General features: G+C 33.8%; 1 protein-coding gene across 2 annotated transcripts in view; it reads left to right on the top strand.

Moving 5' to 3' along the window:
* Nucleotides 1-16,755, top strand: part of PGAP1 (post-GPI attachment to proteins inositol deacylase 1) — an 83,238-nt gene that overhangs the window by 25,464 nt on the left and 41,019 nt on the right. For both annotated transcript variants that reach the window (XM_031936500.1, XM_023217979.2), the window contains exons 8-14: nucleotides 2,034-2,139; nucleotides 2,924-2,979; nucleotides 4,408-4,491; nucleotides 5,673-5,719; nucleotides 6,080-6,131; nucleotides 11,419-11,496; nucleotides 15,669-15,744. In XM_031936500.1, the coding sequence (XP_031792360.1) occupies nucleotides 2,034-2,139; nucleotides 2,924-2,979; nucleotides 4,408-4,491; nucleotides 5,673-5,719; nucleotides 6,080-6,131; nucleotides 11,419-11,496; nucleotides 15,669-15,744 (499 nt within the window). The remainder of the gene's footprint in view (nucleotides 1-2,033; nucleotides 2,140-2,923; nucleotides 2,980-4,407; nucleotides 4,492-5,672; nucleotides 5,720-6,079; nucleotides 6,132-11,418; nucleotides 11,497-15,668; nucleotides 15,745-16,755) is intronic.

Below are 16,755 nucleotides of genomic sequence, written 5' to 3'. Positions count from 1 at the left end.
TAAATAAAATCATGTTTTTCCGTTAACTCATAAGATGAGAAAAGAACTATAGTACTAGTATGTAATAAATTATAATTCTGAATGTATAAATATGTTATGCATTTTAAGGGGAAAATGAGAAATTTTTGATAACTATATTGCTAAGAATAAAAAATACTGTTTATGAAACAGTTTTGTTTTAAAAACTCACTATGTGTAATTGGACTAAGTAGTAGAAAATAAAAACTTAAAGTATGATATCTAACCCTCAGGAAGCATATAGTCCAGGAGAAAGCAGAACATATATATTCAGGGAAATTAAAATGCAAAGAATAATTAGTCCTAAGCATGGTGATAAGGCAGGAATCAGAGTAATTTCTAGTGGTTATTAGCATAAAAGTCATAGCTAAAAACTTGTGAGTAGATGGATTGCCTTGAGAGTGAGTAAGGATGGTGGAATCCAGTCTTAATTAAAGTTTTTTTGTTTTTGTTTTTGTTTTTTGAGACGGAGTCTTGCTATGTCGCCCAGGCTGCAGTGCAGTGGCGCAATCTTGGCTCACTGCAAGTTCCACCTCCTGGGTTCACGCCATTCTCCTGCCTCAGCCTCATGATAGCTGAGACTACAGATACCCACCACCATGCCCAGCTAATTTTTTGTACTTTTAGTAGAGATGAGGTTTCTACATGTTAACCAGGATGGTCTCGATCTCCTGACCTTGTGATCCACCTGCCTTGGCCTCCCAAAGTGCTGGAATTATAGATGTGAGCCACTGCACCCAGCCTAAAGTTTTGATAGACAGGCTGTAACATTTAATTGATTACAAACAGATGTGACCACTTAAGAAAATCAAACAAGTTTAGTATAAGACTGAGTTATTTGAGGTAGAAAGTTTGCATCAATTAATATAAAAGTTCTCCACTGTCCTCCACTCTACTTATACCATATCTAGAGAACTGTATTCTATTTCATGCATCATATTTTGAGGGGGACATCAACAAACTTGAGTTTATCCAGGGGAGGCAATGAGGATGGTGAAGGGACTAAAAGAGTTCTGTGAAAAATGGTTGATATGTTTGAAGTTGTTTTATCTGCAGAAGAAATGTTTTATTTGAATGGAGAACATAGCAAGCTTCTAAGTTTTGAAGGACTGTCTCCCAATCTAAGATAGCAGTGTAATAAGGAATCAGGTATTTGCTGTAAATAAAGCATTCTCCTGGTAAGAGTTGTTAAAATTGGAATGCACGGTCTTACAAAGTAGCGAATTAAAATGTTCAAGCAAATGCTGGGTTACTTCCAAAGGGACTGGAAACGTTTAGTAGACCTGGATCCTCACTGTTACTTCTTTGCCATTCTCACTCTGTTGTTGAGAAAGTCACTTACCTGTCAGGGCCTCAATTATTAAACTAGAGAGTTGAATAATGGTCAATACCAAATGGATTTTATATCCCAGTACACTTTTTTTTAAAGGGATGACAACTTTTTTACAGTTGCCAACTTTTTATTGTGCCAGGATATTTAAAAAACAAGTAGAAGGATAGAATAAAAGAGTAATTTCTATGGTAGGAAAGTTGACAATATTTATTTTCTCTAGTGACCAGTGGATTCTTTGTTATGGTATTGGCAGTAGTCTGAATTTGGAAACTGGTATGTTGGAATCACAAACTAGAGAATCTCTAAAATTGTCTTTTGGTTCTATACATTTTTATAATGTTTTATTCTTAAATGTTACTTGAGAGGCACTATCGCATAATAATGAAAGCATGGACTCTCGAGCCAGAATGCCTGGGTGTGAATTCCAGCCCAGACTTAATAGCTGTGTGACCTTGGGCAAGTTTCTTAATTTCTCTGTGCTTTAGTTTCTTCACATTTACAATGCAGATAAAATCATTATCTCTTAAAGTTTTTGTGATAATTGAGTAAGTTCCTGTACCGTGCTCAGAACAGTGCCTCAGAGTAATAAATGTTGGCTGTTGTCATTATTACTGAAGCAATGTTTCATCGAGCTATTACGATAGATACAAAGTAATACAGAATGTATCAATGTTCTTTCTAGATAACTCAAAATTACAAGAAGAAACTGTCAGTTTTGACTCACCACTTTATAAGACACCCATCAAAACATTTTGAGGAAAATCCAGCTATAATTTCTGACTTAACAGGTTGGTGACAATAACATATTTTAATTTTAAATGAAGTATTTCATTATTAATTTTAGGTAAATTTGTTTATAGCAGACAAAATCTTTGAAACTGTGATACTTCAAGTTTTAGGATCCTATTATATATATATATATATATACATATATATATATATATATATACACATACACACATACATTATTAATTTCCCTATAATGATGCTGGTGCAGTTCTTGGTTAGGAAGGGAAAAAGAAGCAACGTGTAAGAGGTTGCTGGTAAAAATTTTGTCTTGAAAATAACATGACAAATAGAAAAATTTCAGTTAAATGACTGTTCTCCTAACAGTTACATAAACTAAGTGCCATATTATTCTTGACTCCTTTCAGTTCCTCAATTATCAGTTATTCTTCGTTCTTCTTTTGGATTACCAACATATCTTTTGCTGATAAATTTTGCTTTTAAATATAAAGCAAAATAACTTGCTTTGTCTATTTAAATATAAAGCAAATTATACCTGTTTAATTATATGTCTTGTTTGGGAAATGAAATATTTACTTCCTTATGTTGATAATGCCTTAGAGTTAAAGGACACCAAGCAGATTTTTACTTTACTTGATGTGAATGCTAGTTGGTGATGAGCATATAGAAAATATATTACTAGATTTTCTGTTTTAATATAGCCAGTGTTCAGAAAACCACTTCTTTATTGTGATTGAGAAGTATTTCACCAGGATTCAAAGAAGAAAGAAACTATGTAGTATGAAAACAAAACAAGGCAAATAAATTAATTTCCTTTACCTTAAGGGACATCTATGTGGGTTCCAGTAAAAGTGTCCAAATGGACCTATGTAGCTTACAATGTAAGTATTCCACCAATGAATTTTTTTCATGTTTTTCCAGAAATAATTTAGTATTTATCTTTAAAAGTTAAAAACTCTTTAAAAAAGATAACTGCATGCCATTTTCCCACAATTTAATAATAATTCCTAAATGATTATCTAGTCAGTAATTAGTTTTATAAATTTATCTTTTTTGCTGTTTTATTTGATGTTGAGTTTGTTTATATCAGGATCCAAACAAGGCCTATACATTATTATTGATTAATGTCTTATTCCTTTTTAATCTGGAAGACTTTCTCTTACCACCACCCTCCCTTTTTATTCCTGAAACTTATTTGTTGAAAAAAACACCAAATCATTTGTCCTCTGGAGTTTCACAGTCTTGATTTCACTGATTGCATTCCTATAGTCATTCAGCATGTTCCTTTGCCTGTTGTAGTCCTGTGATTTAGTAGTTGGATCTAGCTGCTTGTTCATATTCAGATTTTTGTTTTGTTTTTGTTTTTGCTAGACTCTGTCTCTCTTTGTGATGTTAGCCACTGTTGATGAGGAATGCCTGGAGTTATTAATTGATTTAGGAGGATGCAAAAATTGTAATAAGTTTAATTTTATTATTTATTAACTAGAATAGTATTCTAGTTAGTTCTGTATACATAGAGAAAAACTTCTGCTCATCTACTAAATTTATCAAAAGTAGAATAAATCATATGGGAAAAGAGTGATAATTGTGTGGATCTTTGGATCTTACCTTATATTTACTCATTATCAGAATGGTGAGTTGGCTCACAAGCTTCCTCTTATTAGTGACCATTAGAGGGTTTTTTCTCCAGTATTATTATGTACTCATGCATTTAAATATATTTGTCTTTCAATCTGTTGATGCTAAAATCATTCCGTATTTGACCAGTGGAAACGATTTCAAGTTTAGTTTCTGAGTCTTTTTGATATACTCTTTAGTTGTCTTTAATAGTTTCCTCACTGTTGAGTATAACAAGATATTTTAGCTTATTTTGTACATTTCCTGCTCCAAACCTTGAATCAACTATTTCTTTAAGGAATTATTCCTTTTCTTTGGGAAGTGGTATCTCAAAACCATAATCTGGTACTAGAAATGCTTGTGGCTATTGGGTTGGCATTTCTACGCCTTTTCAGTGGCCAGAGCTAAGAACTGCATAAAATCTTAACTAAAAGACCAAAAGAAAAACCCAATAAAACAACCAAAAAAATTACATTCACACTGATACTTCCAGGACAAACTGAGGACTACAGAGTTTATACCTAATCTTTCTCTTGCCCTTCCGTATCTTCCTCCTCCTACTCCTAGAGAATTGGTTCTCAACACCAAGAATGATAAAATTAGAATAATTAACTCATTTGCTATATCTGGATTTTTGAATGATGAAATTAATCTGCTCATTATAGCTATATTGTTTTCCTTTTTTTTTGTAGGAATCTGAGAAGATATATTTTACATTTCCTCTTGAAAATCATAGAAAAATCTACACTCACGTCTATTGTCAGAGCACTATGCTGGTAAGATAATTGGGACATTTTATGTAAATTTAAGAGGCTAACTGTTGTTCATTTTTCAAATTCTACTGGTAGACCTAGCTATGAAATATTATTAAATCTAAGTAGTTGAAAAATAATTTTTCTGGAACAGTGTTTTGATTGAAAAGCATTAATCAAATTTTTTTAATCACAGATACTATGCTATTAAATTGTAATTTTGGTTCTAGTTTAGGTCTCCCACCCTGTCTTTCTACCTTCATTTTACTCTGTTCATGATGAAGGAATGGAATTCAAAACCCCTTTAATTATAAGTTTCTATTAGTACTTTAAAGAATAGATATAATGAAGCAAAGCTATTCTATAGGAACTTTATAAAGTGTATTCTGTTTTCCATTGGCTTCCATACTAAAATTTGAGGTACTTTTTATAGCAAATATTCTCTAAGATAATAGAGTAACTTACAATGTTATCTAGATTTACTGTATCAGAATAATGATTTTGATTTTTTTGTTTCTTTTTAATGAGTACCTCCTATGTTAGGCACTATTTAAAAATGTGATATTGTTTAAAAATGCTGTAGCGTGCATTTATTATGATACTAGGAATGGAAGCCAGGTGTGGTGGCTCACACCTGTAATCCTAGCACTTTGGGAGGCTGAGGTGCGTGGATCATTTGAGCTCAGTAGTTTGAGACCAGCCTGGGCAACATGGTCAGACCCCATCTCTGCAAAAAATACAAAAAACTTAGCTGGATGGGGTGGCACACACCTGTAGTTTCTGCTACTTGAGGGGTGTGGAAGGAAGATTGCTTGAACCCAGGAGGAAGAGGTTGCAGTGAGCCAAGGTCGCGCCACAGTACTCCAGCCTGGGCAATGGGCAACAGAGCAAGACTCCATCTCAAAACAAAAAAAAAAAAAAAGAGAGAGAGACACCTGTCAGTACAGTCTTTCTCATACTCTTGGCTCCAGGATAACTGCTTACCTATCAGTGTTGACATTCGACTTCTTTTCTTTACCTATCCTTGATTTATTGGACTTTGAGAACATCTTGGATATGTTTCTGAACAAAAAACTGTTATTTATATTTCATTTGCTCCTAGTCACCCTATCATATAACAATAAAGTGTTGAAAATGAATGCTTGTTTTGTACAATTATTTTCTACAATACTTAGTGTGTTTTGTTTTGTGCTGTTAACCAACAGGATACAAATAGTTGGATTTTTGCTTGCATAAACAGCACTTCTATGTGGTAAGTCTTTTGAATGCATGGCCCTCCACTGTTCATTTATCTCAATACTTGTAAATCGCACTTTTAGAATAGTTTCATACATTGTTATTTTAATTTTGATGCTATATGAAATTATAATATTGTTTTTAAAATGAAAAGTAAATGAAATGAATATACTAGTAATTTTTGCAAACATTGAAATTAGCTAGGAAAAACATTTTTGTTGCTAAGGGAACTATGCGGACAGAGTATATTGGATTAGACTCACTAGACATCTCTACTAGGTGTAGAGATGGTTTCTTTTTCCTCTGAATCTTATTTATAATTTATAATATTTCCATATATTTGTCCTTTAATTATATTTTCATATTTATTTCAAAGCCAGCAAGGGGTTGATTTATCATGGAAAGCTGAACTGCTGCCAACAATTAAGGTAAATTATGACTTCCGAATTTTAATATTCAGTTGAAAAAAATACTTGAGTCTATATACATTTTAGAATATTCTCTTTCATTAGCTTATCATGGTATTAAATAAACTTGAGATTTGCTAACCTACATTTAAAAAATATTTTCTCTATAAATACATTTGATAGGAAATAACATACCATTAGTATTATTTATATTTTTTTTACTTTCAGAGATAAAAACTATAAGTTAACAGTCCTCTGAATCTCTGTATGTTATAGCTTCAGACCAAAAGAACTGGAGGGATTTCTAACATTCAATTTGAGGATATGTTTAATGGCCTGCCTTAAAATATGAACTGAGTTAGTATACTTAGAATTCATTTTGGGAGGAAGGGCCTGCAGTTGGGAAGTGGACATCTCAAAGAGATACGATACATGGTCAAGCACGCAAATAACTAGTTTATCTAGTGCTCTCCAGGGTGATAAATCACAGCAGGGATTTATTTCATAGTTGTTTGTGATTTGATTAAGCAACTTCGGAAGGTCAGCAAGTACTTTTATAAAGGGCTTATTTGCATCGTCTCAAAATCTATTGTTGAAAAGCAAAATAATTCTAAAATGTGATGAAAATGTCTGTTCTGATTTCCAAATTGTATTTATTGTAACTGATAATGTTTTATCAGGATTGATAGTTTTCAGTCTTCAAGTAAATCTGTGCTTTAAAAATATAGTTTCATAATGAATCCTAGACTCATTCATTGACTTGTAAGTGAAATCATCTGGTGGTTTCCAGTTATTTCACAATTAGCTCTAATTAAGTTAGTTATTTTTGCTCCTGAAAGTTTATAATTATTTGTATGTATAGTCAACTCTATACTATACAGAGAATGAGAAACTTATGCTAACAGAGAGGAATGGTGACAGAAGAAATAATTGCAAGTCACACTTCACTTTGGAATGGTTGCAATTTTTTTTGTCACCTCGGTCAGTCTTATTTGCACACATTCATTCATGTGACCTTGTGTTTATCAAACAAATATGGTAGGAGAGTAAATTGACTCGAACATTTTTAAGGTCTCTCGCTGATACTGTCCTAACCAGGATCAAAACAAACAAAAGTGTCAGGATATACTTACTGAACAATCATTTATAAGTTGTTATTTAATATTTCCTCAACTTATTTTTTTATTCAATAGCTTGAGGGGTATAGGTGACTTTTTATTACATGGATGAATTGTATAGATTAATTTGGATGTTCTATCCAGCCTATAATGTAAAGATTAAGAAGAAATAAATTATTAAAAACCCAATAAAATGTACTTTGCTCCTGTATTTTAAAAGGTATTTCTTAAATCATAAAATTTTTATATTATTATTTTAAATATCCAAATATTAATCAGTCTCTGTATCAAACACTGGGTCCCTATGTTGTTTGTTCTGAATGTAAGAAACAGCTGGCTGAATAGCAGGAGAACAAGCTATTTCAGCTGCCTACTTTTCATGGCAAATGCTGAAAGAGAGAAGTAGAAAACAAGTATTAATAGCATTGTGCAGTCTTATGTGTTCTCAGCTTAAGAGGACAGATCTTTTATTTTAATGAAAATAAAAATTGTATGTAATATGTATTAGCCATTTATAAACAGCACACAAAATTATTTTGCTTTGAAATTGAAGGGATGACTAAAGCAAGGAAATTTTGTAAATTTTATTCATATTGCTATCTCAATAAAAGTAATGTCAGATGAGAATTATATCACTGTTAGGCATTTCTGTGTACTGAACTTTTAAGAAATAGATGGAGCTCTCCATCAAAGCACGTATAAATTCAACACTTGGCCATTCTTGAGAATAAATACTTAAAAGACATTAGAGTGGATAGCTGCACAGATTATCCAAGTTCTTCGTAATTAATTTATGTTTCATATTAGCTACCATTTGTCTGGTGGGTCTTAGCTGCCTGTAGCTGTGGCTCATGTAGCCCTTTTAAGGTCTTTAATTTACATTAGAACATATGAGCCTTCACAGGGACTTTGCTAAGTTGAGGTGAAGCCCAGGAGTTTATGTTTGATAAACATCCCACATGAATCTAGTCAGGTTGTTAGAAGGCTACTCATTAATGGTTCTTTAGCTTGAGCATCTCTGTCCTCCTTGCCCACATTGGTACTTCTGAAGAAGATTGGGGAAAGCTAAGTGTCTTTAGAAATGTTTTAATGCAAACATATTGTTAGAACATATAACTACTCCCACCCCACATATACTTCCAGAACAAAACTCGATTAAAACTGTATTTGGGTGATTCATCACATAAACAGAACTAAAGACAAAAAGCCACATAATTATCTCAATAGATGCAGAAAAGGCTTTTGATAAAATTCAACACTCATTCATGTTAAAAACTCCCAGTAGACTAGGTATTGAAGGAACATACCTCAAAGTACTAAGAACCATCTAATGACAAACCCACAGCCAACATCATACTGAATGGGCAAAAGCTGGAAGCATTCCCCTTGAAAACCAGCACAAGACAAGGATGCCCTCTCTCAGCACTCCTATTCAACATAGTACTGGAAGACCTGGCCAGGGCAATCAGGCAAGAGAAAGAAATAAAGGGCATCCAAATAGGAAGAGAGGAAGTCAAATTATCTTTGTTTGCAAATGACATGATCCTATATCTAGAAAACTCCATCGTCTCAGCCCAAAAGCTCCTTAAGCTGATAAGCAACTTCAGCAAAGTCTCAGGATACAAAATCAATGTGCAAAAATCACTAACATTCCTATTAACACCAGCAACAGTCAAGCCAAGAGCCAAATCAGGAATGCAGTCCCATCCACAATTGCCAAAAAAAAGAATAAAAGACCTAGGAATACAACTAATCAGAGAGATGAAAGATCTCTACAAGGAGAATTACAAAACACTGCTCAAATAAATCAGAGATGACGTCAACAAATGGATAAACATTCCATGCCCATGGATAGGAAGAATCAATACCATTAAAATGGCCATACTGTCCAAAGCAGTTTATAGATTCAGTGCTGTTCCTATTAAACTACTATTGATATTCTTCACAGAACTAGAAAAAACTATTTAAAAATTCATATGGAACCCAAAAAGAGCCCAGTATAGCCAAGCCAATCCTAAGCAAAAAGAACAAAGCTGGAGGCATCACACTACTTGAATTCAAATTATACTACAGGGCTACAGTAACCAAAACAGCATGGTACTGGTACAAAAACAGACACATAGACCAATGGAACAGGATAGATAACCTAGAAATAAGGTCACACACCTACAATTATCTGACCTTTGACAAACCTGACGAAAACAAGCAATGGGGAAAGGTTTCCCTAGTCAATAAATGGTGCTGGGATAACTGCCTAGCCTTACGCAGAAGGTTGAAACTGGACCTCTTCTTTACACCATGTACAAAAATTAGCTCAGGATGGATTAAAAACTTAAATGTAAAACCCAAAAATAAAAAACCTGGAAGACAACCTAGGCAGTACCATTCTGGACATAGGAATGGGCAAAGATTTCATGATGATGATACCAAAAGCAATTGCAACAAAAGCAAAAATTGACAAATGGGATCTAATTGAACTAAAAAGTTTCTTCACAGCAAAGGAAACTATCAACAGAGTGAACAGGCAACCTACAGAATGGGAGAAAAATTTTGCAAACTCTGCATCCGACAAAGATCTAATATCCAGCATCTATAAGGAACTTAAACAAATTTACAAGATAAAAACAATTCATTAAAAAGTGGCCAAAGGCCATGAACCAACACTTTTCAAAAGAAGACATACATGCAGCCAACAATTATATGGAAAAAAAGCTCAACATCACTGACCATTAGAGAAATGCAAATCAAAACCACAGTGAGATACCATCTCACACCAATCAGAATGGCTATTATTAAAAAGTCAAAAAATAACTGATGCTGGCGAGGTTGCAGAGAAAAAGGAACACTTACACACTGTTAGTGGGAGTGTAAATTAGTTCAACCATTGTGGAAGACAGTGTGGAGATTCCTTGAAGACCTAAAAATAGAAATACCATTCGACCTAGTAGTCCCATTACTGGGTGTATACCCAAAGGAGTATAAAGCATTCTATTATAAAGACACATGTATGCATGTGTTCATTGCAGCGCTATTCACAATAGCAAAGACATGGAATCAACCTAAATTCCCATCAATAGTAGACTGGATAAAGAAAATGTATTACATATACACCATGGAATACTATGCAGCCATAAAAAAGAACAAGATCATGTTCTTTGCAGGAACATGGATGGAGCTGGAGGCCATTATCCTTAGCAAATGAATGCAGGAACAGAAAACCAAATACTGCATCTTCTCACTTACAAGTGGGAGCTGAATGATTAGAACACATGGACATATAGGGGGAACAGCACACACTGGGGCCTATTGGAAGGTGGAGAGTAGTAGGAGGAAGAGGATCAGGAAAAATAACTAGTGGGTAAACTGGTCTTAGTACCTGGGTGATGAAATAATCTGTACAACAAACCCCCATGACACAAGTTTACCTATGTAACAAACTTGCACATGTACCCCTGAACTTAAAATGAAAGTTAAATTAAAACAAAAAAGAAAACAAAAAAACCCGTATTTGGTGCCTTGGCTTTTCATTAAATGGAGCAGTCTTCTACCAATTCATTCCTCAAAGTATGGACTATAGGACTGGTCTTAATTTTGAGAAGTAAATACTCACTCATTCGGTGAGGTGCATTATTTAGACATACTTGTCTTTGTCATTTGCTAAATAAATTCCAGGGGATGATGTGCAGATATGCCATTAGCCAGCAACTCTTTACTACTTGGGCTAGATCAAAATCATTTGGGATTAAATTGTAACTCTTTCATTATATTTAGCTTTATTCATTCATTAGCTATTGAATGTTTTTTGTTATATACTACCAAAATAAATGTAGACACAATGCTGTGATACTATATGTAACAACCAAATTATAAAAAGAAAGATATCAAATTTGGAAATAATAATAGAAAATAATTAAATTTAATGTTAAATGTCGTTTGTTTTATGTGAAGGGATCCAAGGAATATTTTTGGCAGTCCCTATTTAACATAGTAATTATTAGGAACTTGATTTTCAACAGGATTATTGACCTGGAAATGTAAACATGGGCATTTTGTGTAGTGCTGAACATAAATTGGAAGCCTGCTTTTTAAGATAACTAATTGAATAAGAAAGAAGTGTAATTTATTTTTCTTTAAACATGTATTAATCTCTAAGAAATAAAAGTAGTTTCTTTTTTTTTTTTTTATTTTAGACTCTGACATTAAGACTTCAAGACTATCCATCTTTGTCTCATCTTGTTGTTTATGTACCATCCGTTCATGGAAGTAAGGTAACAAGTGGGTTAAGATTGTTACCAGAATGTTTTGGGGATACATGCTAAATTTTACAGTTCTTTTTCAATGAGTTTTTCTGCACAGAGTTTATCTAAAACCGTAGCCAGTTTGATGATCCACCTAAGACTGTTAAATTATTAGGATCATCTACTCTAACTTGAACTAAACAGAATAAACCCAAGTTTCTTTGTTCCAAGTGATAACTGGTTCCAGTTTATCAATCAGTCTTTCAAAACCTGTGAATTATTAGACACATAATAATAATTCATAGGTGTAAAACCTATGAATTATTAGGTACCCTTTAAGTACAACGCTATGTACAAGGAATTATAGGAGGCACACAAATGAAGACATGACCCTGGTTTTGTTTTTTTGAGACAGAGTCTTGCTCTGTCACCCAGGCTGGAGTGCAGTGGCGCAATCTTGGCTCACTACAACCTCTACCTCCTGGGTTCAAGCGACTTTCCTGTGTCAGCCTCTCAAGTAGCTGGGACTACATGTGCGTGCTACCACGCCCAGCTAATTTTTGTATTTTCAGTAGAGGTAGGGTTTTGCTATGCTGGCCAGGATGGTCTTGAACTTTTGACCTCGGGTGATCTGCCCACCTTGGCCTCCCAAAGTTCTGGGATTACAGGTATGAACCACTGCGAAAAAGCTACATGCTATTGGGAAGGGGGAGAGAAATGTAACTGGAGCAGAGGGAAGAGTGGAAAAAGAACTACCCAAATACACATAACACAAACCAGAATATAGCAAGTACATAAAAAGAATGGCATTATAATAAGATGATATTTAAAATGGCTTTCAAGTGGACATGGTGGCAAGCACCTGTAGTCCTAGCTACTTGGGAAGTTGAAGTAGGAGAATCGTTTGAACCCAGGAGGTGGAGGCTGTAGTATGCTATGATTATGCCTATGAAAAGCCACTGTACTGCAGCCTAGTCAACATAATGAGACTCCACCTTTTAAATGAAATGAAATAAAACAAAATAACCTTAACAGATAGCCAGGATTTTTATAGGACGAATGAACATTGTAGAGCCATGCTGTCAATACAGGAATCACTAGCACATGTGGTTATTTCAATTTAAGTTAATATAAAATAAAAAATTCTGTTCCCTAGTTGTCCTAGTCACATTTCCAGATGCTCAATAGTAACATCATTGCCAGGAGTTGTAAGGGACAGCACTGTTCAGACAAAGCAACAGAGCAAAGCATGAAGTATATTTGAAAACCAGTGAATGAGTAAAGAATAATTTTGAAAGGATGGCCACGATGGGTTTGAATAGTAGTGGAGGAAAAGTCTGGAAAATTAGTTCATGGCCATATTGTGAAAGTCTTGATTGGAGGATTCAGGACTTAACAGAATTCAAAAGTCAATAGGAAGCCGTAAGATTTTTCACTATAGTAGTAATGGTATCAGAAATCATTTATTTGGGGAGATTAATCTCCTTATGCTGTAGAATAGATTAGAAACAGACTACACACCTCCTAAGGGGCTTGTACAGACCGAGCACCCTTAATCCAAAAATCCAAACTCTAAAACTTTTTGACAGGTGGGGATACTCACTGCTATAATAACGAGGGCACGCCATCTAGAACATTTTGAGTACCAACCTGACAACACAATTGGAAAATTCTACCCCGACCTCATGTGGTGAGATATAGTCAAAACAGTCATTTTGTTTCATGCACAAAGTTATTAAAAATATAAAAATTACCTTGAGACTATGTGTATAAGAGATATATGAAACATAAATGAATTTCGTGTTTAGACTTGGGTTCCATCCCCAAGATATCTCATTATATATAGGTAAATATTCCAAAATCTGAAAAAATCAGACACTTCTAGTTCCATGCATTTTGGATAAGGAATCCTCGGCCTGTACTGGGGAAGTGGCAATAGAAAGAAAAGAATGGTGATTTTGATAGAATTAGTGGGTAAGAAAGAAAATGGAGGTAGAGGGTACTTTGGACTCCCCTTTTCCTATTTCACCTAGCAAACTTACTCTTCAGGATCCAACCTGTGTCCCTTTTCCCCTTTTCCAGAGTCCCCCAGTAATCTTTTACTTATTCTCATGATACTTTGTTTATAACTTCTTTGAAAATTTTATTATGTTGAATTATAATTTATTTATGTCTCAGTTGCCATGACCACATTGTGAACTCTTTAAGAGTAATGAAGAGATAGGTTTTATTCCACTTTGCATCCTCAACCTTTAGTGACTACTGCATAAATGCTCAAGAAAATGTTTATTGAATGAGAAGGTTGGTAAGATTTGTAGCCAAAATAATCAGAAAAATTTAGGAGAAATAGAGAAAGGAAAAGGGGGATGTAGTTGGGAGTCATCTCAATGACTAAATCTCGCAAGTCCCTCATAATGGATTCATTGTTCTGTTTTGCTTAGCTCAAGTGAGAGGTAATTCAGCATCTTCAATACTAAAAGCTCTCTTTAAGGGTTTTTCTGTCAGGTAAGATGGTTTTGAATGAATCTAATATTTTTCTCAAACTTGAAAAGGCCCTCTCTGATTATTCCAAGAAATTAATGAGCCTTTCTGCAAATAGACAGTCTTAGCAGCCTAATAAATATGTAATGCATCTTAATGCTCTTTGGAAAGTAACACTGCAGACTCTACTGTTATACAACCCTGTCTCACTAGAATTATAACTTAAGTCTTTCATAATTTTTGCATGTCTATGTATAGCTCATCATCAGAACATGACATATATTCAAATAGTGTAAAACAATTTTTAGTCAACTTGTATCAATATATTTTTAGAAATGCAAATATGGAATTATCTGCATGTTTTTTTGTAACAGAAAACAAAATGATTAAACCTGTTAGAAATTTACTGTTTGAGAGACAGGCCTTTGAATTTTCTCTTTCTTGGGTAGGGTTTTTGTCATTATGCAAAACTAAAGGCACAGCCAAATTTTTAAAGCAATAATAAAAATTCTATTATTTTAAACTTGTTCAAAGTGATTAAATTACTTTTAAAAACTGCTTCCCTATCTGATATAGACTTATCCAAAAGTACTTTGTAAAAAATATAATGAATAATCCTGTTCAATAAATGATTTCTATAATATTTCAGCAGCTGTTTTCTATAATGAAAATATCTGACTGTGTTCTTTGCCTTATAAGTAAGGAGGGAGAAATAAAAGCAAAACCCCTTAAAAGTTTTTTCTTTTGTTCCCCCAAGTGTATGGTATAATCCAGTAGCAATTTCCCTGTCTGTTTTTCACTTTTGAGAACAATCAAAAATCTACCCAAGAGGCAAACAAAGTAATACTGCTTCAGACAAATCCAAAGTATAGTTATTAGAAAAGCCTAGGACAGACCCCACTAGCTTTCCGCTTTTGTAGACTGCAAACTTTAATTTTTCTTTAGCTTCTATAGATCAAAATAATATCGCATTGTAGAGATTATTTTAATGAAACTTTTCCTTTACCAGAAATAAGTAGAGCAGAGTTTCTCATGCAGCTAATAGAAATGTTATTTAAAAAGAAATGTCACTACAAAAAATTATAATGATGCGGGTGTCACATTGTAGTTCTACTTTTTTGAAAAGCATTTCTTTTTCTGGCTTCATACATAGCAAACCTTTTTTTACACTTACTGTAATAACTGTTTAACCTGAAATAATGTTCCACAAATAACATTAGCCATGTGTCAGTCAATGGCAGTATTTCTCCAAAAGCCTTTTATAGTCTAATTAGACTATCTTTAATAAATACAGGATTTTTCAAAAAGATATATAACAAAATCACATTTTCCTTTTGACTATGAAAGTATTAAGAGACATAGTATTTAAATCCTTAATTAATCTTGAATTAGCCTAGGCTCTTAATACTTTGATCCATTCTTTACTGTCCTTCTTCTGCAAACACTTAAAGCTAACTATAAAAAAAACTGCTATGGATCTGTTGTTCTAGAAATGGTCCTCTAATAATCTTTTAAGTTAACCTTGTGTATCAAGTTTTCTCAGCATAGTATCTCTCCTTGAGAAATTCTTGTCACCTAAGTATAGGCAGAATTATAGTGTAATAGATGATACTTTCTCCAAAGCTGAGATTTATAGACTTTTATTTTCCACTCAAACATCAAGTAAAGATATTTTACTATAAATTTACTTTTTTAAAATAAATCAGTGTTTTGTATTTCAGTTTGTTGTAGATTGTGAATTCTTTAAAAAAGAGACAAGATCCATACAGCTTCCTGTAACTCATCTTTTTTCCTTTGGTAAGTACTTTGTTTTTGGAAAGCATAAGAATTGCTTTTATTTGTAACAGAGTTGCAGTAAAGCAGAGCTTTGTAATATCAAATGTTGACTATTTCAAGTATAGTTCTTAGAATAACTGTATGATGTGGTTCAGTGATTTTCTTCTCATTGGGCTAGCAGTCATATTCTGAGAAGTGAACTTCCATAATCACATACATTTGCAGGTAATTGCGTGTGTGTATATATGTGTCTGTGTGTCTGTTCTTATGTGAAATTTATCCTATTGGTCCTTTTAATACAATTTTAATATAGAATTATAAATTGTTATTTGTATAAGGTTTCAAGATTTCTCTAAATATTCTTTTAAACTTTATTTTGAAATAATTTTAGATTTACAGAAAAGTTACAAAAGAGTTCCTTCCTGTATATCCTTCACCCACATTTCCCTAAGGTTGACCTTCTACATAAACACAATACAACCTTTTAAACTAAGAAATTAGCATTGGTGCAATACTATTAATTAAACTACAGGCTGTATTTGTTTTTCACCAGTTTTTCCATAGATGTCCTGCTTCTCCAGGTTTCCACATTGCGTTTAGTTGTCATGACTCCTAAGTCTCCTGTAATCTGTGACAGTTCCTCAATCTTTCCTTGCCTTTCACAACTTTGAAACCTTTGAAGAATACTGTTCAATTATTTTGTACAATGTTCCTTATTTGGAATTGTCTGATACTTTCATTTTTGTGAGGGGGGGTAGGGAACAAGGTCTCACTCTGTCACCCAGGCTGGAGTACAATGGCATGATCTCAGCTCTCTGCAACCTCTGCCTCTGGCTCAAGCAATCCTTCCACCTCAGCCTCCTGAGTAGCTAGGACTACAGACATGTGACACCATGTTCAGCTAACTTTTTTGTATTTTTTGTAGAGGCAGAGATTCACCATGTTGCCCAGGCTGGTCTCAGACTCCTGGACTCAAGAAATCTGTCTGCCTTGGCCTCCCAAAATGCTGGGATTACAGGAATGAGCCAAGGC

Source organism: Piliocolobus tephrosceles, chromosome 11 (genome assembly GCF_002776525.5).
Source record: "Piliocolobus tephrosceles isolate RC106 chromosome 11, ASM277652v3, whole genome shotgun sequence".
In the NCBI taxonomy this organism is placed as follows: Eukaryota; Metazoa; Chordata; class Mammalia; order Primates; family Cercopithecidae; genus Piliocolobus; species Piliocolobus tephrosceles.
Note: the sequence above shows the minus strand (reverse complement) of the source record. Positions and strands in the feature narration are given on the sequence as shown.